Here is a 25,139-nt window from a genome sequence, read left to right as displayed (position 1 = left end):
TCTAGCTTTAGAAAGAAGTTTTGCCTTTCAGCATTCTTACAGGGGGCATATATGTTTACAAAAACAAAGATTTGATTATTGGCAGTGAATTGAAGACAAGCCAGATGTCCGGGAATTATTTCATTATATTGAACTTGTGTGAGTGTTAATGAGGAGGAGACAAAGAAAGCAATTCCAGCAGTGAGACAATTGATATCACTGAAGAACCACTGGCCCTTCATTAGCCTTCTCCATTGGGCTTGGCCATTCAGATCTCCATGCGTTTCTTGCAGTAACAAGACATCCAGGTGCAAACGCCGGGTCAGATCTTTTACCTGAACTTTGCGTTCTAAACTAACACCACCGTTAATGTTTAGACTGCCAAAACTAACACTCATTCTTTCGGAAAAAGAAAGAAGATAAAGAACTAAATAGATCAAAAAACCCATAGGGACCTCATTTACGAAGCTCCTGCCGAGCTTTCTGGATCATTTTTCTTAGCCGGTGCTTCTGAGCATCAGTGAAATTTGGAGTGTCAGGGTTATGCACAATTTCCTTCAATTTAAAAATCAACACCTGCAGATCAGGGAAGTGATCTTTCAGTTCAATGTTCCTTTTCCGATAGGAATCTCTCAAAAAGTCCCGAAGCTCGTCATCCGAAGGGCCGTTTACAGCCTTTAGAATCTGAGAGGACTCCTCTTGACCCTCACCATCAGATTCCTCATATGGGGAATCAATTGGTGTTTCAGCTTCCTGGCGCACATCACATGATTGCTCAGTTTCAATAAAGTAAACTTCTTCAGGAACGTTTTGCGCCGGAGTCACATTTGAAGCTTCTTCGGGATGCGAGGTGGGGGGCTCCAAGCATGTTTGTGACATGACCACCATGCTCGATTCATGGATGTCACTCTCCTCCAGTGGATTTAAATTATCCTCTTTTATTCTCTCTGTGCCCTTATTTTCCTCATTTATTCCTTTTTTAGGGGGAGATTTTAAGTGCTTTTCCTCCTCTTGCGATTGACAGGAGGAAGCTGCACAATGAACGTCCTCGTGTGAGATGACACTGTCTGAAGGATCAGCGACACTCACTGGGATTGGAAAGTTAGAATCCACTTTTTCCTTGATGATGTTTGTACTAGTGGAGGTGTCCTTTTCCTCCAATAAGGCAAACCTGTTTTCACATTGAAATCCAGTGATGGAGTTTTCACTGATTTGCCTTTTCCCAGAAGGTGACGCACTTCTTACAGCCGATTTACGTTTTTTTACTTTGGAAACGGTGACAAACCCCTCATTTGCGCTGTCCATTGGTTCAACGGGAGGGGGCGTGTCCACTTGTTTACCTGGTTTATCCTGCACATTTGTCGAGCAGGAAACATTAACATTAATCTGCGAGTCATTGTTTCCCGTTTCGACCATGTTAGGCTGTTCCTTCTGATTGCGGCAAAACCGTTTCATATGTCCCACTGCACCACAACCAAAGCACTTTAGGGTGTCGGTGGTGATGTATACTTGATAATCGCGGCCATTTGTCGTGAATTTTAAAGCAACATTCAAGGAGGGATATTCCTTTTTGAGAACCATAAAGACCTGCCTACGGAAACTCATCACGTGACTGACACGTTCATCCTTACAGCCCAGCGGGAGCATTATTAATGGGGACACACATTGCCCATATCGCTGCAGCGCTGCAAGGATTGTATCGGTATGGAGAAATGGTGGTGCATTTGAAATAACCACTTTCTGAGCAGGAGTATCCAAGGGATAAACCATAACAAAGTGTCCGGAGTCGAGGGACAAACCTTGTTGTACGATGAGAGCAATGTGCTCTACATCGGACACGAACACGATAACCCGTTTGTTCATACGCGATGCGGCACATACCTTGTCAAACCCAATCATGTTCCCGATCGCGAGAACAATAGCTTCGACTGTAATACCCTCGGGTGGAGAACACGCAATGCCATGCTCACGTGATAATTGCTCAAACGCTGCATATCGCTGCGAGTGAGCAGCCGCCATGTTTGGACACACGAGGCTCGACCTCGTTCTCCCAGCTCGGGAAGAAGAAGTTAGTAATGCACTCCGACTTTCCCAGCTTAGGGAAAGGGAGCGTTAAAAAAACAAACTAAGGAAATATAAGCGAGAAAAAAGGTTTGAAGTGAAGAAAATAAGTCGGGGGAAAAAACAACAGGGAACCGCCCAAAAACGGCGATTACCTTAACCTGCACGATAAGTGTGCTCTATGGCTCTCTCTCTCATCTCAACATAGAAGGGGAAACACAGGGAAGCTTTACAAATAGAAACAAGCACACGAAGGAGCGAAATGGGGGGGGGGGAGGGTGGGGTGGGGGTGGAACAAACAGCCAAGACAGAGCACTCACGACACGAAGCGAGCAGACGCCATGACAGCGCACCCAGCGCACCGACAGCCGATAGGTGGCGGCAGAGAGAGAGAGAGAGCTTTAGAGAGATAGAGAGCTTTAGAGAGAGAGAGAGCTTTAGAGAGAGAGAGAGAGAGAGAGAGAGAGAGAGAGCTTTAGAGAGAGCTTTAGAGAGAGCTTGAGAGAGAGAAAGAGAAAGAGAAAGAGAGAGAGAGACTTTTATGTGCTTTTATTATAAAAGTATCAAAACACACATGGAAGAACACCGCAAAATTTTTACAAGAAAAAGAAAGTTGTACAAGCAAAAAGGATGTATATACATGTATATATGGACATTGAGCGTAAGTATAATTTACAAAAACAAACAACACCTCATCTGTAAAACAATCGTCGTTCACACTGCCGAAACTTATCCGGCCCGACAATATTCCTTTAAAGCAAAACAGCACATTTTCATCTCTGCCACTCAATTTGATCTTCCTAGTTTTATACATTGCGAGTTTAGCAATTCCGCACAGAAAATTCAAGAAAGGGACCGCTGTCTTGCTCTTGGTGCTCCTTTCAATGCCATACACAAAAATTGCAACAGAAAAAACAAACTTAAATTTATAAAAGAACTGTTGGAGGAAACAAAAAAGGGGTACCAATCTCTTACATTTCACGAAAGCATGGGTCACATTTTCAGCCTCTTCACAAAAAGGACAAACATTCAGTACAGCAGGATCAAACTTATTAAGTAAGTATTTGGTGACGAGGGCCTGATGAACTAGTCTCCAATTTAAGTCTCTGGTTCGACCTAAAGTTGGAGACCTATACATCTCTTTCCACACTGGAGATAGGAACGAACTAGCCGGAATGATCTCATCCCACCGATTTTTAAAAGGTTTTGTGAAACCCGGTATAAGCACCTCTTGGCATATCCCATAAATAACTTTTTTTCCCATCACATGGAACACACCGCAACCATCTGACTTTGAGAAGACACACTGTTGTTTTTTTGAGGTGACTTGGAGCTCGGGGAAATAGAGACGAGAGTCCACCACTTCATCTGCCCCAGTCCACCCGATATTTAATTCCCTGAAAGTTTTAATCACAACTCTCAAAATTTTGTCCACCATTCTAGATGACCGAACCCCCACTTTTGATGTGAGAGAACCGGTGGATAACCATCCATTTATGGAAGGCTTCATCAGGTCTCGCACTCTGTTTATTCCATTACAGGTGAAGCAATGCATAAATGACCTGGAGGTTGAAATTTCAGGGAATAAAGGATTCAGGACCAATGGCTCATGCATATATTTTTTTGCATCGTAGGACACCTCTAATCGTTGTATTCCAAGGACTTGCCAGGCATTCAGAAGGCTCTGATGAAACTCGGGGAGCAGAGTCGTGTTGACATGCTGCAGGTCCATGAGGAAGAGCTCTCGGTCATACTTCAACCCATCTGCTTCCTGCAGCCAAGCGTTTGTGAGAGGCCGCCACAGGACACACTCACCATACAATAAACGCTTTATCGTCAACATGCGGAAAGCCATTATCCGACTCGGAACATGTATCAAGCTTTGGCCACCTGCATTTCGGGGTCTGCACACCGTGTCTGGTCCAAGCCAATGGTGGCCTCCCCAGAAAAACTGAGTTAGAACCCTCTGAATGCCTGTGACCAAGTATCTCGGAGGTTGGAGGGGGATAACTTTATGCCAAATAAAAGGAACCACCAGGTTATTTATTATTGTCACCCTTGCCTTAAGCGATAGAAGGTGGTGCAACCATTTCCATCTAGCCAGTTTCTGCTTAATTCTTTCCAAGAAACCCTCCCAATTTTTTGTTCATATGCTTGGACTCCGAGAAATAACCCTAAATATTTAAACCCCTCTTTGTTCCACTGCATTCCTCCTGGTAACACAGGCAGAGCTGAGGAAGGTGGACTGGGGCCCACCCATAAGGCAACACTTTTGTTCCAATTTACTTTTGCCGTGGAGGCGAGCTCAAACTGGGACAGACATCGAAAGACCTCACCCACATCATTTTGGCTGGAAACAGCAACACAAATGTCATCCGCATAAGCTGAAGTAACCATTTTGTGGTTTTTTGTTAAGGAGACTCCTTCCACTGAGTTCCGGAGCAAAGCTAGTAAAGGTTCGACCGAGAGACTGTATAGCATTCCTGAAAGCGGGCAGCCCTGACGGATGCCTCGCTGAAAGGGAAAAGGGCAACATAAGCTGTTGTTTACCTTCAACAGACAGGATGCATTTTCATACAACAACTTAACATAGGAAACAAAATTTTGTCCAAAACCAGCTCTCCTTAGTACAGCAAACAAAAAAGAATGGTCAACACTGTCAAAAGCTTTTTCTTGATCTAAAAGAACCAAACCAAAACCATGAGATGTAGTACGACCGAGACTGATCAAGTCTCTCACCAAAAAAATGTTATCGTAAATAGAACGCTCAGGAACACAATAAGACTGATCAATATCAATCAAAAGGGGGATGACTTCCTTTGGACGTATCGCGAGCGCCTTCGACAATATTTTATAGTCCGTATTTAGGAGTGACACAGGCCGCCAATTTGTGACATCTTGCAAGTTCCCTTTTTTTGGAAGAGACACAAAACTGACCTCCGGCAACTTAGTGGCAATTCACCTTGTTCAAGGCTATCATGAAAGATGTCAAGTAGAGTAGGGCCTAGGATGTCCCAAAAGGCCTTGTAAAATTCAACTGGGAGGCCGTCAAGTCCAGGGGCTTTCCCATCTTGAATTCCTTTAAGAGCAACAGTAAGTTCTCCGAGAGAGATGCCAGGCTCCAGTTGTTGTTGCTGGTCTTCAGACAGAGATGGGAGCAGTTCAAACATCCCGTTTCTGTTTTCCTGGTTCACAGTTCTCAAGGCAAACAGCTTTGAATAAAAGTTTCGTAATTCATCCTTGATGTCACTTTGAGAAGACAGAAGCGCACCGGCAGAAGAGCGCAAAGCGTGAATTTGTTGAGGGATCTTGGCTGTCTTTTCCAAGTTGAAAAAGTCTTTGTTTGGTTTGTCAAGTTGGATATTGTCCATTCGCAGTCGGACGAAAGCACCAGATGCACGCTCTCTCACCATTTCAGCCAGTAGTGTTCTTTTCTCTGACAACTGCTGGACATTTTCGTTGGACATTCCAGATTTCTGCTCACAATAAAATATATCGTTTTTTAAGGCAGTTATCACACCGAGTGTGTTACAGGTATTATAACGACAGTATTGCTGGCAAAAACACTTAATTTGGGATTTTGTGCAATCCCACCATTGCCTTAAATTTAGGTAGGAAAACTTTTGCATTTCACATTCCTTCCATACCATTCTGAATGCTTCTTTGAAATGCTCACTTTGTAAAAGTTTGACATTGAAAGTCCAATATGCACTTCTACACACGTGATGAGGTAAGCCACATACAACAACAACCATGTGATGATCAGAAAAACCAGACGGCCTTATATAAGAATTCTTGACAAGATTTACCTTATCATGGTTAACATAAATTCTATCCAAACGAGCCATTGTCAAAAGATTTCTTGCGGCACAAACCCACGTGTACTGCCGGATGTTAGGGTTCTGTACCCGCCACACATCCAAAAGTTGAAATTTTTTAATGAGCTGTGCCAAAGGCCTTGCACTCGGTGGATGAGGCTCAGGAGTGTTTCTATCAAGTTGTGGGTTGAGGGTACAGTTGTAGTCTCCCCCCAAGCAAACCAACATGGACAGGTCAATAGTGCTTAAAAAACCTGCTAACTTGTGAAGAAAAGCACTTCTTGCAGAGTTAGCACTAGGGCAGTATACATTAGTCGTGCAAATCTTTTGGTTACCGCTGACAAACTCCACAAATAGTAAATGGCCCTTGCAAATTTCTCTACATCTGATCTCCGACGGCTGGAGTCTAGGATGTAACACTACTGCCACACCAGCCTTGGCATCAACGAAAGCACTGGAGAAAAAGTGACAACCTTTAAAGATATTACGCCACTCAACCTCAGAAGACTGATTTGCATGCGTCTCTTGTAACATCAGCACATCAATTTTTTCATTCTGAAACATTTGAAACACCTGGAGGCGACGCACACAACTGCGACCACCGTTGATGTTTAAGGATGCTACTTTTATCTCCACTCTGTTAACTATTCATACAGTTCCTTGCTTGCTCGAGTTACACATTTTCTTAGCCTCTGGAATTGAGGTTCTGACATGTTAACCTGATAAGGTTCACGAATCATGTTATTTGCAGTCAAAATAAAATCATGCAGATTCGGAAAGTAGTCTTTGATTTTTACATGTCTTTTCCTGAACGTTTCTTCAAGGAACTTGATAACATTTTCTTCAGAAACCATGGTGATGGTATTGTCATCACCCACCTCACTCTCTTGAGCACTTAAAGCACTAAAGAGTGGAGTAGAAGAGGTTTCATCAGAATCAAGTGCTTCGTCTTGATCTGCACCTTTTCCTACTATTTGTTGAACACTTAGTTTTGGAAACAGCAATTCTACAGGGTCAAGGACCTCCGCACTCTTTGCAGACCCTTCCAGATTTACCATATCCTCTGTGGCTATAATAGTAGGGTGGCTTAGCAAAATTACCGTTACACGGTGGACAAAATCACCAAATTTGGCATGAACACTCCTAATGACCTATTAATCAATATTAGCCGAGGAGCCCTCGCGAATTTTTACGCGTATTCGTGTAAAACCAAAAAATCCAAAATGGCCGCCATCCAGTAATTAAAAACACATTTCCCGGGTTATATAAGTCATGGATAGCAAAAATTGGTATCAAAATATAAATTTTTAGGACACTGAATGTGTATTTTGATATTACAATATCACCAGTAAATTTAAAGGGACATTCAGTGATTTCATGTGAAGGGCGCCCTCAATGTTAGGGGGGGGGAAAGCTTTTGGCTTGAATACATTGCTTATAACTCCAGGTCATCAATTATTGCGAATGATAAGCTGTAAACATTGTACCCTGGAAATACAACATTATCATTAGGAGTGCAAAATATCGAGCCCAAGAATTGGGCGTGTCGCTTATTGGATGTCACGCCTACCATTACAATCAGTATCCACTATAAACCAATGAGAGGTTTAGATTAAGACTTAATCTAAACCTCTCATTGGTTTATAGTGGATACTGATTGTAATGGTAGGCGTGACATCCAATAAGCGACACGCCCAATTCTTGGGCTCGATATTTTGCACTCCTAATGGTTATCCTTTCTGGTCGGATCCAGCTTGGACTAGACTATTAAGTACATATGTACACCTGATATAGGCTGCACATTAATCAAAACAAAACACTGAAACAAAAAAAAGCCGACTTGGAGGTACATGTAAGCAAAGTATGTCATTTGTTTTTGAAAAAATGAGGATGCCCCCAAAAGTCTCTGGTACTGCATATTGATATAGCTTTATATATTACAATACTCCTGGTCTAAAAAAAACCTCCCAGTCCCACTTGGGATGAGGGGAATTTGTAGCCACACAATCATGAAACTTATAACCACTACATGATATAATTGACCTCAGTCATCAACTTTTAAAGAAAATAATTTTAAAAAATTGAGTGTACAAGTACTTTGGTCATTCAGTAGTGAGCATGGGGGATTTCTGTTGAACAAAAGTATATTATAATGTTCAGTGTGCAATGTGCAAATCCTTACTTTCTCAGTAATCTAGACATCTGCAATGTTCTTATTTACTTGTCTATTTAATACATGGGCAAACACAACGTTTTGAGCAGACAAGATTGGCATTGCCACATTTGCATGTGGTACAGTCTCCTTTGCAACCACATTTGATTAGTTCTCTGCATGCTCTGGAAACCTCTGGCATTGATATCCAAACTGGTACCCATACATCTGACACCTTGGTCCATGCAAATGTCTGTGGAGAAGGAACCACTTGCTGTGTCTGTGTGCTGGTTGTCCAGATTCCGGCTTGGTACAATGCCCGCCGGGCATGTTGAAGAAGAGCATCCTGTGTGGGTGGTATTCTGTCCATTGATCGATTCTTCTGGCAGAAGAGTTCCTGTCTTGCTTCATTGACGGAGCTCAAGGGACTTGTTCTATCATACAAGATGATGATTAGTCTCTCGATCTTCTGGAAGTGATCAGCGTCTGTATAAAGAAGCTCAAAGGGGTGACGAGCCAGATACACAAATGTTTCTGTGATGTCTTCATAGGCTTGCCAAGCCTGCCAGGCTGACTTCTTGCCCTTACCTTGGAAGGCTGATGTGGTATCACATCCAGAAAGGGCATGAAATACTGGTAGAGCTTGTGATCTTGTTTCCCCAAGTCTGTCACATATGGCATTGATACTGTAAAATCTGTAATTCTTACCCATTCCAAAGGCAACCCAGATGTCTACCAATGGCTGAGTGACCATGAGATCATAAAATGTACCAATAAGTATGACTACAACGTCTGTGTCAACAGTGCGCACTTTAATAGTCTTCATATCTTGCTCTAGTGCATGCACGATGTGCACTATGACCCTCGTATCTGCTTCCTCATGGTTGCAGTTCAGCATGACGTTGATGGTGCCTGTGGATACTACAGATTCACCTGATGTGATGTACACGGATTTGCCTGATGGAAAGGTAAACTCGGCAACCTTGGACGTCAGAAAGGCAAATAGCTCCTGTTTGTTTTTTGGATCACGGAGGAAGTCCATCCAATTGCCTGGAAGCTTGGTTTGGCCGGACACTTTTCTGCGCACACCCTTTCCTCTCTTTTCCCGGGTTGATTCCTTCAAACTGTCTGGAATGTATGTGTCCCACACAACATCCAACCTTGTGGCATTCTGTAGCTGCTTCACCAGGTAGGGGATGAACACCTTGTCTGCATACTCAATGAACGTGCTGACTGCAGTAGTCGGCAGACAGTGCACAATGACAGCACCATCCAGTACAATGCAGTCATAGGTTGAAGGTGGCTCAGGCTGCTCGGGCTGCTCAATACATTTCAGTAGATCGGACTTTGTGTTTGGTAAATGCAGCTTACCAAAGTCTGAGAGAGAAGGTGGAAAGGGTTGTATCTCATGGGCAAAGAATTCCTTCAGGTCACCCTCGCGACTTTGCATGGCAATGTACAACTGGCCAAAAAGTGCCACATTGTTCTGGAGCACTTTGATCTTCTTCCCCTGCTTTGTCGGGGCCTTGGGTTTAGGTCTCTTGAAGAGAGCCAATGAGTTCTTCTTGATTGGGTCATGTATAGAGCAGCTGCGATCTTCAAGTACACTCTTGACATACTCCTGATACTGCTTTATGCCTGATACTGATACTGATACAAGTTAATAAGTGCTATATAATGCAGTATAAAAATATCTAATTAGCCAGAATTTTCTAAATTCCTGATATAGTGCACATTGTGTTGATTATTTTGCATAGGCCATTATTTATAGGAGTGTTTAAGCTTGTCTAATTACGCTGATTGTTACCAAATGTACATAAACACATACTTCTGTTTAGCTAAAAAAAACCTGACTTGATCACTGAAGTTCTGTAATTAAAGATAATAACTTGAAAAGTTGCTTACTTACCATAAAATATGTAGATTGTTAACAAAGGAGGCCAGAAAACTTTCCACCAATACATGTGCTTAGTATAGTAAAGACAGCCTGTAGTCACAATGTCGCCCTCTAAATTAGGTATATAACTACGGATACCCACAAGGGTCACATTAAGGTTAGGATAAAAGCATAATTAAAACATTCACATTATTTCCATGTTCAAACCCTTGTCTCAAGAACGCACTATCTTGAGAAAAAATAGTTTAGATCACTTTTAAATTCAATTAGTTTGGATGTTGCAGTCAATATTATGTAGTTTGATTTCTTTGATCTTTAGACCTACGGGAAATAAACAACCATGTTGTCCATATGTGGTAGGTTATTTGTGTATCTTTTTTAAAAATAGGGCTTCAATAAAAATATTCTGGTATAATATAATCATACTTTGGTACAATTTAGCCATCGTATGACCGCTAAAAACCAAGGAAATTGCTATTTCAGCATAAATGGCGGCCATTTTGGATTTTTATGTTCTACTTTAATATTTCAGGAGGGTGACCGAACATGTTGAGGACATGGTTCTGATATTTAAGTAATATTTTGATACAATTTGGCTTTCCTCTAACAACTACAACCCAAGAAAATTGGTATTTTATCATGAACGGCAGCCATCTTGGATTTGTTTGTGTTACCATGGTTACGTACATATTTCGAGAGGGCTCCTCGGCTAAAATCAACTGATATACCCTAAGGAAGCCTCACACCAAAAATGGCGCTTTTGTCCGCCCGGTAACGGTAATCTTGAAAATTGACCCCAAGCCACCCCGCTATAAGTATGTCCCCCAGCTCATCATCCCTTTCATTTTTATCTGTCAGGGCAGGGTTAACGTTATCCTCACAGTCGCAAGGACTTTCCCCTTTATCTATTTTTTCCTCACTAGCAGATCTAGCTGCTAACTCGTCTGAGCGAGTTTGGTTATCAGGACAAGGACTTACCACATCCTGAGAGGATCGAATATTTTCCGGGTCATACTCAATCTCAGCAAGTGGTGCAAGCGAATCTTCCTCACGTACATACACTTCCGGTACCATCTCCATTACCGCCAAGGAGTTTCCGGTGTAGGCCTCACCCTGGAGGTCCTGCGAGCCTGACACGATCTGAATCTTATTTTGTTTTTCTTCGGAATCACAGGATTCATCACTTGAACGCTTCTGACCTTTTTTCCTGGTGTCCACTACGGATACTTCCATGGTATCGTCCGCACTGTCGTGTACCGTGGACGAAATGGGAGAGGGTTCAACCACTTTCATTCCCACCTTAAATGGAGGAGCGGGGTTAGTCACCTCACGTTCTAGATCTATCACTTCCCCCCCCACCCCCCTGGTGGGGGTGGTCGGGTCCTCCGAGGAGGCATACATTTTGTATTCAAAGCCGTTGATTTTCACACTCAACACGACATTGAGCGTTTTTACATGTGCAGGCAGTATCATGTACACCACTATCTTGAAGGACATGACATGTTTGAATCGATCGCAAACATTTCGCATCGGCACCATCGAAATCCTCGATACGACCTTACCGAACTTGCTTAATTGTTCACGTAACTTCTCATTTCTAATAAATGGCGGGATATTACTGATGTTAATCTTTACCGTCGGGGCTTGTAAAGCGAACACAGAGAGGAACGTGTTCGGTTCAATGAACAAGCCTTGTTCGACTACACTCGCTACCATGTGCTCCTCGGACAAAAAAACGACAAATTTCTTATTCATACGAGAGGCAGCGCGAATACTGTGTGCACCAACGATGTTTCCAATGGAGGAAAGCACATCGTTAATTTCCACCTCGTTGGGAGGAACACAAGCTAGCCCGTGTTTACGAGTTAGCGATTCGTACGTATCAATGCGGAAACGTTCGCCCGCCATTCTAACTCGACCAAAGAAAAGTTCGTAACCGAGAAAACCCAATGTTTGTCGAACACCAACAAACAGATCAAATTCCCCCCCCCCCCCCCCCCCCTTGTCCGAACTGGACAAGAAGGTATCAAACCTAAATAATCGAGCTAAAGTAAATAATAAACGTGCGTTATAAGCACAAAAATGGCTTACAAAGCGCCGTCAAAGCCAGTAGGCCGCACCCAACAAGGGCCCGCTCTCAATCCTCTCTCTCTCGAAGACAAGGGTGCAGAACGGATGAAAACACAATGCCGAAGCACACAGGATGGAAAAGGAGAGGGAGGGGGGGGGGCAGGGGAAAAACGCAACGGGCTCACCAAAGCACAGAGCAGTTGCTCACAGCCGCCATGACGCCACACCCAACGCACCGATAGAGAGAGAGGGAGAGGGGGAGAGGGAGAGAGGAGAGAGAGAGAGAGGGAGAGAGGGATAGAGGGAGAGAGGGAGAGAGAGAGAGATCGGTAGGGGTGAGCAGTAGTCCATTGAGTTATGTTTTATGTCAGGGGGTAGCTTGATGACCATCCAATTTGTACGGTTCTTCTTCTTTAGAACAGTTTGAATTAAATTTCTTTTATTAGAAATTTATCAAGAATAGCCGACTCCCTAAAAGCTAAGGATGAAGGAACTGCGCTCCAACGCGAGTCGAAAGAATTGACGCGACCAAAGACGGAATTCGTCCGAGTTGCTTTATTGAAACAAAACAGCTCAGGTATTCTCCCAAGCCCGTTTATCGGGCAGCAATATATATACACATTTATGTCGGGAAGTTTACCCGGCAAAAGCTATACCGGGCATGCCCGGGTGTCAAGGGCGAGCCTTGGAAAGGCGAGTCTGGACCTGCCCGGGCGTGTTTGGCTGCGGCCTGGCAAGTCGAGGCTGGGCGTGCCCGGGCGCTCTGGACGAGCACTGGAAAGGCGATAGCGGGCATGCCCGGACGCTCTGGGCGAGCCCTGGAAAGGCGAGAGCGGGCATGCCCGGGAAAGACGAGACCGGGCGTGCCCGGGAGGTTCGGGCGTGCCCGGGAACAGTGAGTCCGGGCATGCCCGGGAGAGGCGCGTCTGGCCGTGTTCTGGCCGGTGCAAGGCGATTGTGTGCATCCAGCGGTAACCGCTACAAGGATACAATTATTCCAGAGCCAAGGATACTGTTGTTGTTGGTTGTTGTTCATATCGTGTGGTCATCGTCATGTATTTTCCATACCTATTTGGTTATTTGGTCTTGGGTGGTTAGGTCTATCCTCTTTACCCCCCTCCCCACCCCCACCCCACCAACCACGATCTGCACAATCGTTCGTCTCTTTCCTCTCATCCTCTCTCCCAAAGTCCCCATTCCACTCCAGAGTCCAGTCGTCTAGCTATCTCCTTCCTTATACCTCTATAAAACAACAACGAAAAAAACCCCTCTTAGCCCAATGAAGGTCCATTTCATTATTTGTTGCCCACATGTTCAGAACACTTGCTTCCTTTATAGGCTGACTTTCAAAATGACATATGAATGTTAAATGAGGCCATTCGTGCATGCGCTGTTTTTACTGTGATTCCAAATCTGTGATTCAAATCGTCTACTTCTCCCACCCCTCCCCCCCCCCTTTTCCCCCCTTCCCACGCCTCCTCCCCCCAAGCCCTCTCCCTCCCACAGATCTCCCGATGTCCCTGCTCTCAAATGTTGTGTTTGTGTGCTTTCCCTTCTCTCCCCATCTTGTCTACCGCTCCCTTTATTATATACTTTGTGTGTTTGTTTGATTTGTTTTGTGTGATAAATGTTAGCTCTTACACGAGCCTCGATCCTGTATACAAAAAAAGGAAAAAAAAGCGTCTTTTTAAACATAATTTTCAGCATTTAGATGAAAGAATGGCAATTTCAGGATGGTTAACCATAATTGTTCTGTTTCTGAATGCAAATCAGAGGAAAATATAGGAATATTATGAGAAATATCCATGGATGAGAGGAGTCGGGTTTCCATCATGTCCTCTTTTTTATATACATGGTCTAGACTCGTGGAAGAGCTGGGCCACAGAACAGATCAGGACACAACATAACAAAGGGAACAGCAGGAGACGGGGGAAACGCCAGCACCAGGATGGAAGGATAAAATAGACTGAGACGGACAAACAAGGGATGCATGTAACGCCGAGGGTTTGGGAGAATGCAAGGGGTGGACAAGATGGATACTTACGCAAAATTTTGGGAGGGTTAGGGACATCAATGAACCTTCGGTTTTGGGAGCCATCTATCTTGTTCGAAGTTGGCGCACAGGAAATGAATGATGGGTTACATATGTCCGTCAATTGTTTTTAGAGATCAGATCTAAGATGGCCGACTGGCGGCCATTTTGTTACTTAAACGTGTCCCTAACCATTTCTCAGACACTCGTGGACCGATTTTGTTCAAATTTGGCACAGAGACAACACATGAGAGTATACATATTGTCGTGTAATTCCCCTCGGTGAATACCGGGGAATCACAGATAGCAAATTGAGCGTTATTTGAGGTGTTATTCAACCACGGACTCACGATATATGTGCGGGCGGAAGGGGGAGGAAGAAGAAAAAGCAGAAACTTTTACCTGACACGATCTCGCCGGGCAGTCTTCAAATCCTGCAAGAAATGAACTCACACGAAAAACGGAATTAAGTACAAAAACAAACAAGGCTTTATTGCCACGGATGCCGATAATACAAAATAAAACGCGCCGGTTACTAACTATTGTTCCTAAATCGGGACGTCCCCACACCAGACTTAAACACAGACAAATGGGGAGGACAACTGGAGCTAAGAACACTCCTTCAGCTGTTCTCATGTGGCAAGTTGGCATAAATAGTGTGAGTTATCGTGCACTCAGCTCAACTGCTTGAACCTTGTCAGGAACAGTGTTGGCCCCAAACTCGCCGACCGGACGCGGCTCCTTTTGCGCCAAAACATCGTGGCGCCAAGAAGGCCCTGGCTCGCCCTCGTTCGCTCGGCCCTGATGAAGGCCTTCCGCATGAGGTGAACGAGCGTGCAGCCCGCTCCCCAACCGTGCCATTCCTCACAAACGCGGCACGGAAAACGCGGCTCTTCGTTCTTGGTGCTCTGCCTTTTTATGAACACCCCGCATGCAATCTTTCCTTTGTTCGGAACCACAGGTCACGTCCCGCACACAGTCGCTCGCCAATCCCTGATACGAAGAGGGGAGAGTCGATGGCAGAGGAATACGTGAGGGCCAAGCGAGAGAGAAAGCAAGAGAGCAGAGAGAGAGAGAGCGAGAGAGAGTCCAGGTCAAGCCGACGATCCAAGCGCAAGACGGCAGTCCAAATCGAGAGCACAAAGGGAGAGAGAAAATGTCGGTCTCTTTCACTTTTTAACAACCCCTTTGGCCAATCAGCTGGCTCTTTATTGTCTCTGGGCTTCTGCTGCGTGTCGATTGGCCCTCCCTTCCAGGGATGTGATCTCCCCATCAAACCCTTCTACCAATCCATCACAAGGTGGGCGTGGCCTCAGCGTACCTGAGCAATGTTTGTCTTCAAGTCGGGGGAATGCGTGGGCGCTTCCGGTCTGTTCTTCCGGTGGATTTTGTTGTGAGTGGGGAATTAGTGTGTGCGCTAATGGGCCTAACTAATGTCTATGGTGCGTTGCCATATGGGACAAAGGAATGATCACAGAGGGAACGACGTACAAGAGAATTAACATAATCCCCACAACTACTTAACATGCCCCATTCCTCGTAATGGGGACGAAGAAACACTAAGATACACAGACATACGGGCTAGACAGGTCCACTACTTATTTACATCGCGATAGTTCCTGCTACCCACGATCATCGGAGCACCTACATATGCAGATATACCTAAATCTATATGTGCCACTACCCCACCGACATACAGTCACGTCAAAAAGTAAATACACCCCATGTAAAGTTTTGACTTTTTCAACATATTTCAACATACAGCTATTTGATCTTCATTTCAACAATACTGATAGCTAAAGGTGATATAATATAACAAATATCATGAAACATTTACATTTTGTAGTCCATTGTATAATTTAAAAAAACATAAATGCAAATTTCGCATGTGGAAAAAGTAGGTACACCCCATGAAATGTTTTTAAAATATATTTTTTAACATATGTGGACATATCAATATTTGATCTTCATTTAAACAGTATCTATAGATAAAGGTGATCTAATTGAACAAAAAACAATGACAAATTGACTTTGCAATAACTTATTCAACAAAAAATTAACAGAGATGCCATTTCCTTCTGTGGAAAAAGTAAGTACATCCTTGGCTCTAAAAAGTGGGATTGCCCCCTTTGGCAGAAACAACCTCAAGTAGGCGTTTCTTATAACTGTCTACCAGTCTCTGACATCGACTGGGAGAAATTTCTGCCCACTCCTCCATGCAGAATTCTTTCAGCTGTGCGATGTTTGAGGGGTTTCTTGCATGCACAGCTCGTTTCAAATCCCCCCACAACATCTCGATGGGATTTAGATCCGGGCTTTGACTTGGCCATTCCAGAACCCTCCATTTCTTTCTTTTCAGCCATTCCTTGTTGGATTTACTGGTATGTTTAGGGTCATTGTCATGTTGCGAGGTCCACCTTCGGTTGAGCTTCAACATTCCGACAGATGGCCTCACATTATCCTCAAGCACCCTCTGGTACAATGAAGAGTTCATAGAGGATTCTATGATAGTGAGCTGCCCAGGTTCCTGATGCAGCCAAGCTGTCCCAAACCATAATATTTCCACCACCATGCTTTACAGTTGGTATCAGGTTCTTGTGGTCAAATGCTGTCTTTGGTTTTCGCCAAACATGTTTTCTGGTACTGTGGCCAAATAGCTCTACCTTTGACTCATCTGTCCAGAGCACAGAGCACTCATCTGTCATTGTTCCAGAAGTGCTGGTCTTTGCCTAGGTGTTCATTGGCAAACTTTAGTCTTGCCCTGATGTTCTTTCTGGACAGCAAAGGTTTCTTCCTGGCACACCTCCCATGTAGATCAAATTTGTGCAGCCTCTTTCTAATGGTAGACTCGTGCACTTTGACATCAACAGTGGCAAGAGCTACCTATAGGTCCCGTGATGACATTCTGGGGTTCTTAGAGACTTCTTTCAGCATCTTGCGGTCTGCTCTCGGGCTGAACTTGCTGGGGCGGACTGGCCTGAACAAATTGGAAGTTGTTTGGAATCTTCTCCACTTGTGGATGATCTTCCGGGCAGTCGAATGATTGATTTCAAATTGTTTGGAGATCTTTTTAAATCCCTTCCCAGACCCAGAGGCATCTATAACCTTCTTTCTGAAGGCCTCAGAGAGTTCTTTTGATCTAGGCATGGTGACGCCACACACTTCAACAACAAAGAGCAAACCAAACTAAATGTCTGAGGTTTAAATAAGACAGGTTCCTCCAAGATCCTCTCTAACGATGTTCTAATCATTTGCACCTGAGCTGGTGCACCTGATTCTAATTTTAGGTATTTGAAGTAGTGATAAATGTAGGCCGTAGGGGTGTACTTACTTTTTCCACATGCGAAATTTGCATTTATGTTTGTTTAAATTATACAATGGACTACAAAATGTAAATGTTTCATGATATTTGTTATATTATATCACCTTTATCTTTCAATATTGTTGAAATGAAGATCAAATAGCTGTATGTTGAAATATGTTGAAAAAGTCAAAACTTAACATGGGGTGTACTTACTTTTTCACGTGACTAACAATATGCAGAAGGCTTTGTTTTGTGATCGACCAAAGATTGCCCAACTCCGTTGGGCAACATTATTAAAACCACCGGAGCTACAAAAATTCATGCTCTGTTTATAATTCATCGATACAAGTTTCCACCGGAAATAGAAGTTTCTTTATCGATGGAGCTCTGAGTTCCAAATGAAGGTCCCACTGGGCCGTGTGATCCGTCAGGAACAGTATAACTTGCCTTGTCGTTTCAATGAGAGTGTGTTCGTGATGCGCAGGAGGTTGCCGAAGATGCATTTTACAGAGAAACCGAAGACTTGCTCGATAAGCTCGAACGATACAAAGGTAAACTGAACTGCCTGCGATTTGAGGACACATCAGGTAAACAAACGTCCTGACCTTCGTTGTACACACCTGTTTTTCAACATCAGCATGCGAAGGGCTCTTTAGGCCTCGGCGATGTTGATGGTGGACGTAATTATCCATGGTGTTGGCATAATTATCCATGGTGTTGGCGTAATTATCCATGGTGTTGGCGTAATTATCCATGGTGTTACATATTTATGTGAATGTATGTGAATTACCATGCAGGTGTTTGCTTCCGTGTGTAGTATATTAAGTTGTTGTGTAGTTGTTGTGGTTGGAGGGTCAGGAGCCCTTCTGAAAGAGTGGCAGGAAACGGAAGTGGCCGGAAGCGGAAGTGACGGGAAACGGAGGAGAAAAGACACGAGGGAAAGGAAGGTTTTTTCTTCCTCGCCCCGCTCCGACAAAAGGTGGAAGCGACCTTGCGCTGGGTGGAAAACGCGCCGTTTCGAAACGTCTGGCGAGAGGAGTTACCTGGGCGGTAAATACCTTTTGACACGTCCAGTCACCGTGAGTTCGTGCACGAAACCAAGCGTCCGGGACAGTTTGCCCCGTCTACAAAGACGCGTACGGGTCCGCACGTTGGGCCTCGCTCGCGTCGGAAGCCGCGCTGGGTTTTGCCCCGTCTACAAAGGCGCGTACGGGTCCGCACGTTGGGCCTCGCTCGCGTCGGAAGCCGCGCTGGGTTTTTGCCCATCTACAAGGACGCGTAAGGGTCGCACTTGGGGCCTCGCGCCCGTTGGACGCCGCGCTGGGTTTGCCCCGTGGCTTGGCAAGGAGGGGCGCTGCAGCCGCGGCCCCAGTACGAGACTGCACGTTGGGAGCACGTCCGCCCGGGGTTCGTCCAACCGCCCGTGTGCGGAGAGGAGAGACATTGACCATGGAGGGAGTCAGGAGTGGGGCTCACGTGAGGAATGTATAAGATTAAGATGGCCATCTTAGAGTTTGTGTAGATGAGTTCACATGGTTGTAATATTGATTGTGCCTGGTTGTGTAGTGTTGATTGCTCGGGGAACATCTCCGTGGTTGTGTCTTTGAAAGTGTTTGGTATCATTACCATTGGGAAATATATACTTGCACATCAGTTGTCTCCTGGGTGAAATTCCTATGGATTGCGTGGCGAATGCGCCTATATAATACTATTTGCTGGCGAAGGTCCTCTCACGGTCCGGGGGTCACCGAGACCTGGTATGCACTGAGGGGACCACGTAACAGAATTGGGGGCTCGTCCAAATTACGATTTGCGGTTTCGCAATTGGGTCTACGTCCGGGATCTAAAAGTGTATAAAATAATAAAATAATAATATTTTTGGTAATTAAAATTTATTAATTAATTATTAATTGGTAATTTTTTTTTTGTGAGAAATTGGGGTAAAATCTTGGGTGAAGGTTAACAGGTGTTAACGATAGGCACCATGGCGTTTGTGGCACAGAACTTTGGGGTAACCCCGAGTGAGGCACAGTTCCGAGCGTTGCTAAAGTCGGATCTCTTGAAATTGGCCAAACATTTTAACTTGGAGGTCCGAACTAATTTGAGGAAGGCAGAGTTGCAGGCCACGGTGATACAATCTATGGTGGGATTAGGAACATGGGACGAGTTAGCCTGGGAGTGGCTACCCGAAGAACCAGAAGACGTGGAGCTCCGGAAACTGGAGTTGCAATTACGGAGCCAGGAACGGATCAAAGAAGAAGAAAGGAAAGCAGAAGAGAGAAGAGAAGAGAAGCAAGCAGAGGAAAGGAGAGTGGAACGAGAACTCCAGGAAAGGTTAAAAGAAGAAGAAAGGAAAGCAGAAGCGAGGAGGGAAGAGAAACAAGCAGAGGAAAGGAGAGTGGAAAGAGAACTCCAGGAAAGAAGAGAAAAGGAACAAGCAGAGGAAAGGAGAGCTGCAAGGGACCTCGAAGCAGAGGAGAGAAAAGCGGAAAGGGAATTAAAGGAACGTGACATGGAGCTTCAGCAAGAAATCAAAGTCAAGGAGCTGGAGTTAATGAGAGAACGGGGAGAGGCACCACCCTTGCTGACGGGGTCGACACCTCACCAGAAAACCTGGGATGTGGGCAGACATGTGAGGCTGGTTCCACCGTTCAGTGAAAAGGAAGTCGCGAAATTCTTCCCACACTTTGAGAAAGTGGCTCGACAATTAAACTGGCCGGAGGAGGCCTGGACCATACTCGTACAAAGTGTGCTGGTGGGGAAAGCTCAGGAAATTTATTCGGCGCTACCAATGGACCAATGTGCAGATTATGAGGTACTGAAGAAGCACATCCTCAAGGCCTATGAGTTGGTTCCGGAAGCTTACAGGCAAAAATTCAGGAATGCCAGGAAGAGGGAGAGTGAGACCCATGTGGAGTTTGCCAGAGTGAAAGAAAACATGTTTGATCGGTGGTGTGAGTCAAAAGGAGTCGGGAAAGACTTCGAGACATTGCGGGACTTGATCCTGGTGGAGGAATTCCAGCAGTGTGTCCACGAGGACATCAAAGTGTACCTGCAGGAAAAGAAGGTACCAAAGTTGTGGGACGCAGCCACCATGGCAGATGATTATGCCTTAACCCACCGAATAGGGGTCCACGAACCTAACTCCTCGCCTAGATCTCCGCAGGGGAGGTGGGGAACAGCAGGTGCGGAGAACGACCATACATGGCGGCGGCCTCGAGATGATTATGGGGACAACTATGATACCCCACCGGTTCGAAATCAGAGGGATGCGGGCCCAAGACAAACTTATAGTTCGGGGGGCCCGAGGCAGACCCCGAGTTTTTCCTCCGGGCCTACTTGCGCGTTTTGCAAAAAACCTGGACACTTGATGTCCAGTTGTTACCTCATGAAAAGGGACAACCCAGAGCGGAGTCCGACTATTACAACTCCGAATGCGATGGCTAGCGTAAGAAATCGCCATCAAGAGGGTTACCAACCATTTGTTTCCGAGGGGTTTGTGTCACTGGATGGAGCCTCGACTAACCGGAGACCGGTTAGGATATTGAGAGACACAGGGGCCCATCAATCTTTAATGCTTGAAGGCATTTTGCCATGGTCCGAGGAGACGGCAACGGGGGATAGTGTTCGTTTACAGGGGATCGGGGGCGGTGTTAGTGCTCCCCTTCAGGTCATCCAGTTGGAGTCCGATTTGGTGTCAGGACCGGTCACCGTCGGTTTACAAGCCACGTTTCCTGTAGAGGGTGTATCTGTGGTTCTCGGGAATGATTTGGCCGGGGGTCAAGTTTATGGTAACCTGAGGGTTGAGAAAGAGCCCAGCAGGGAAAATAACACCACACCAGCTCGGGATGGTGACAAAAGTGCCAAGTTATTTGTAGGGGGACTGAACTTCAAAACAGAGGAAGAAGTTCTGACCTCTGTCTTCAACAGATATGGGCCGCTGGTGGAAGTGCGGTTGGTAAGAGACTGGGAAACGCAACAGTCAAGAGGGTTCGGCTTTGTCACGTTTGCCAGCACAAAAGACGCCAGAGAGGCAGAGAAGAATTGGAATGGCAAGGATTTGGAGGGTCGGACCATAACAGTAGGGAAGGCATTTCGTAGGCGTCGAGAGGTCTACAGGAGAGGACAACTGGGCGGTAGTTTTGGTGGTGGCCGCAGTCAATATTATTATGGAGGCTCCCTGAGTTACGGCCGCTCCCGAAGGAAGAATTGGCAAAGTAGTGGCCGAGAAGAAGACCGGTATTCAGGGGACTACAGGGACCAGTGGTCCCGCCCTAATTATTAGGGACGTTCTGAGAAGTTGAAGCACTGAAGGCGGCGGAGCCGCCGAGCCAAGATTCCTACACGAATTAACCGTGAACGCCGTTCCTAAAGGCGCCCATGTAGAGAACTTTCCTGCACGGACTAACCGTGAACTCCACGTTCCTCAAGGCGCCCATGTAGAGAACTTTCCTGCACGGACTAACCGTGAACTCCGCGTTCCTAAAGGCATCCATGTAGGGAATACTCGGCTTGGCCTCCCGGAAAAGTGCTATCGAGTGGCTTAACTGGCTTTATTTTTAAGTGATAACTGTGCCCGGGGGGAATTGATAATGTGGGGGGGTTGAGTTATCTGGTTTGTTTCTCCAAATTGGCCGGCAAAGAAAGTTTTCGCTGGGTTCAAACTTTCTTTCTTGAAGGGGGGGAGTGTTACATATTTATGTGAATGTATGTGAATTACCATGCAGGTGTTTGCTTCCGTGTGTAGTATATTAAGTTGTTGTGTAGTTGTTGTGGTTGGAGGGTCAGGAGCCCTTCTGAAAGAGTGGCAGGAAACGGAAGTGGCCGGAAGCGGAAGTGACGGGAAACGGAGGAGAAAAGACACGAGGGAAAGGAAGGTTTTTTCTTCCTCGCCCCGCTCCGACAAAAGGTGGAAGCGACCTTGCGCTGGGTGGAAAACGCGCCGTTTCGAAACGTCTGGCGAGAGGAGTTACCTGGGCGGTAAATACCTTTTGACACGTCCAGTCACCGTGAGTTCGTGCACGAAACCAAGCGTCCGGGACAGTTTGCCCCGTCTACAAAGACGCGTACGGGTCCGCACGTTGGGCCTCGCTCGCGTCGGAAGCCGCGCTGGGTTTTGCCCCGTCTACAAAGGCGCGTACGGGTCCGCACGTTGGGCCTCGCTCGCGTCGGAAGCCGCGCTGGGTTTTTGCCCATCTACAAGGACGCGTAAGGGTCGCACTTGGGGCCTCGCGCCCGTTGGACGCCGCGCTGGGTTTGCCCCGTGGCTTGGCAAGGAGGGGCGCTGCAGCCGCGGCCCCAGTACGAGACTGCACGTTGGGAGCACGTCCGCCCGGGGTTCGTCCAACCGCCCGTGTGCGGAGAGGAGAGACATTGACCATGGAGGGAGTCAGGAGTGGGGCTCACGTGAGGAATGTATAAGATTAAGATGGCCATCTTAGAGTTTGTGTAGATGAGTTCACATGGTTGTAATATTGATTGTGCCTGGTTGTGTAGTGTTGATTGCTCGGGGAACATCTCCGTGGTTGTGTCTTTGAAAGTGTTTGGTATCATTACCATTGGGAAATATATACTTGCACATCAGTTGTCTCCTGGGTGAAATTCCTATGGATTGCGTGGCGAATGCGCCTATATAATACTATTTGCTGGCGAAGGTCCTCTCACGGTCCGGGGGTCACCGAGACCTGGTATGCACTGAGGGGACCACGTAACAATGGTGTTGGCATAATTATCCATGGTGTTGGCATAATTATCCATGGTGTTGGCATAATTATCCATGGTGTTGGCATAATTATCCATGCTGTTGGCATAATTATCCATGGTGTTGGCATAATTATCCATGGTGTTGGCATAATTATCCATGGTGTTGGCATAATTATCCAGGGTGTTGGCATAATTATCCATGGTGTTGGCATAATTATCCATGGTGTTGGCATAATTATCCATGGTGTTGGCATAATGATCCATGGTGTTGGCATAATAATAAATGGTGTTGGCATAATTATCCATGGTGTTGGCATAATTATCCATGGTGTTGGCATAATTATCCATGATGTTGGCATAATTATCCATGGTGTTGACATAATTATCCATGGTGTTGGTATAATTATCCATGGTGTTGGCGTAATGATCCATGGTGTTGGCATAATTATCCATGGAAAGTTTACAGAGTGAGTTAAGACGAACTTTGTGCTTTTTCTTTTCAGAAACATTCTTGGATCTCGACCTAAGCGATGAAGGAGAGCTTGGTAAGGACGGTTGCCTTCACAATGATGTGCGTTTCCAAAAGCAATTTCATCCGAGAACCAAACGACGCTGGTTTCATGTTCATCAGTCCCCAACCCACACGATCTCCTTCCGTCATGCCCCAGGCATAATGGGATTGAAAATCGTGATGGAGAACTTGGGAGCTCCGAAGACCTACTTGGAACTCAAGACGATCATGAAGGAGGTCTCAAAAGGCAAAAGTAACAGCGTAAGCTATCGGGACTTCTTGACCATCATGCTGGGGAAACGTTCGGCTACATCGAAGCTGTAAGTGTCATAAGACCCGAACTCAGTTTTTTTATGGAAGTCGTTCACTAATTACCTCCCCAATCAAACGTGGACGGAGGTTATGTTTTCTCCCCTGTCTGTCTATTTGTCTGCGAGCAGGATATTTCAAAAACTTGTGGGCAGATTCGAACGAAACAAGGTGGACATGTTGGGTGTGTGACAAGGCCGAATCGGTTAGATTTTGGTGAAGATCCGCATCTGGATACTATAAATTTTGAGTGATTCTTCACCATTGAGAGATACAGTAGGACCCAAAATAATATACAGTAGAGCATGAGGTTTCAAAAAGTTGTGGACGGATTATGACAAAACTTGGTGAGTGAGTTGGGGTGTGGCAACAACAAGCCGATAATTAGCATAAACAAAATGGCCGCCAATTTGCCATTTTTGGACAATTTCTTTGAACAAGCATTTATATATCATGTATATACATGCAGCTCTGTTACTTTAACTTTACAACATTTACCCCAAAATGCACCTAGAAGCATATGCACCTAAAATGCACATGGCGTTTTTTGCACAACATGGCGTTTTTTCATAAATCAGTCTAGTCTATATTATGGTTGGCGACATATTCAGAGACATTCAAACTGATATTGAAATTGGACACTATAAAATGGGAAATGGTTTTAACAAGACAATGTTTCATGCAAACATTTATTCTAAAATTAAGTATACATACATGGCCATGAAGCACAAACATTCAGGAATGTCACACATGTTGTTTTGCCAAACTACATCAAATTCATACAAGGGGTCTGATCATCACTCTGTTGCTGATGGGCACATATTGATGTGCACCTTAACTCTGAATAGCGACATTTGCAGCGTCGAGTCTTGCATTGCTTCTGGCATGCACAACAAATCATCTCAAGGCAACTTTCTGGGATTGAACTCAGTGACATCAGAATAGGCTCTAGTCCTGAATCACCACCTTTCCATCCCATTTCCACAGGTGCAGGAAGGTCAGGTATGGTACAATGAGCATTTCTCCATACCATGGCTTGATAGTGTACTCGCATCAAATGGAAATGAAGAGCATCACTTGTCGGTGACATTGCTTCTGGTTTACCAGTCTTGGAGAACAACATATGTCGTGCTGAATCTACAGAGGAACGCTCAAAATTCTGAAAATTCGGCGTGGGAACCGGGTTAATCAAATTCAGCATACACTAATTATGTTAAAAAGAGAGGTTCCCAACTTTTACCCCAAAATGCACCTAACATTCACATTTCTCAGAAATGCGTCTAGTCTACTGGTGAATGTGCCG

At 45.3% G+C, this 25,139-nt stretch overlaps 1 protein-coding gene across 1 annotated transcript in view; it reads left to right on the top strand.

The window, feature by feature from the left end:
- The window catches only part of LOC137432110 (allograft inflammatory factor 1-like), a 43,008-nt gene that overhangs the window by 16,585 nt on the left and 1,284 nt on the right, over positions 1–25,139 (top strand). Inside the window, exons 3-5 of the mRNA XM_078782803.1 lie at positions 17,798–17,864; positions 23,520–23,561; positions 23,685–23,847. Coding sequence (XP_078638929.1) covers positions 17,798–17,864; positions 23,520–23,561; positions 23,685–23,847 — 272 coding nt within the window. The remainder of the gene's footprint in view (positions 1–17,797; positions 17,865–23,519; positions 23,562–23,684; positions 23,848–25,139) is intronic.

The sequence above is a fragment of the Myxine glutinosa genome, chromosome 8, assembly GCF_964187855.1.
Source record: "Myxine glutinosa chromosome 8, kmMyxGlut1.1, whole genome shotgun sequence".
NCBI classification, from domain to species: Eukaryota; Metazoa; Chordata; class Myxini; order Myxiniformes; family Myxinidae; genus Myxine; species Myxine glutinosa.
This window is presented reverse-complemented; position numbering and strand designations above follow the sequence as displayed.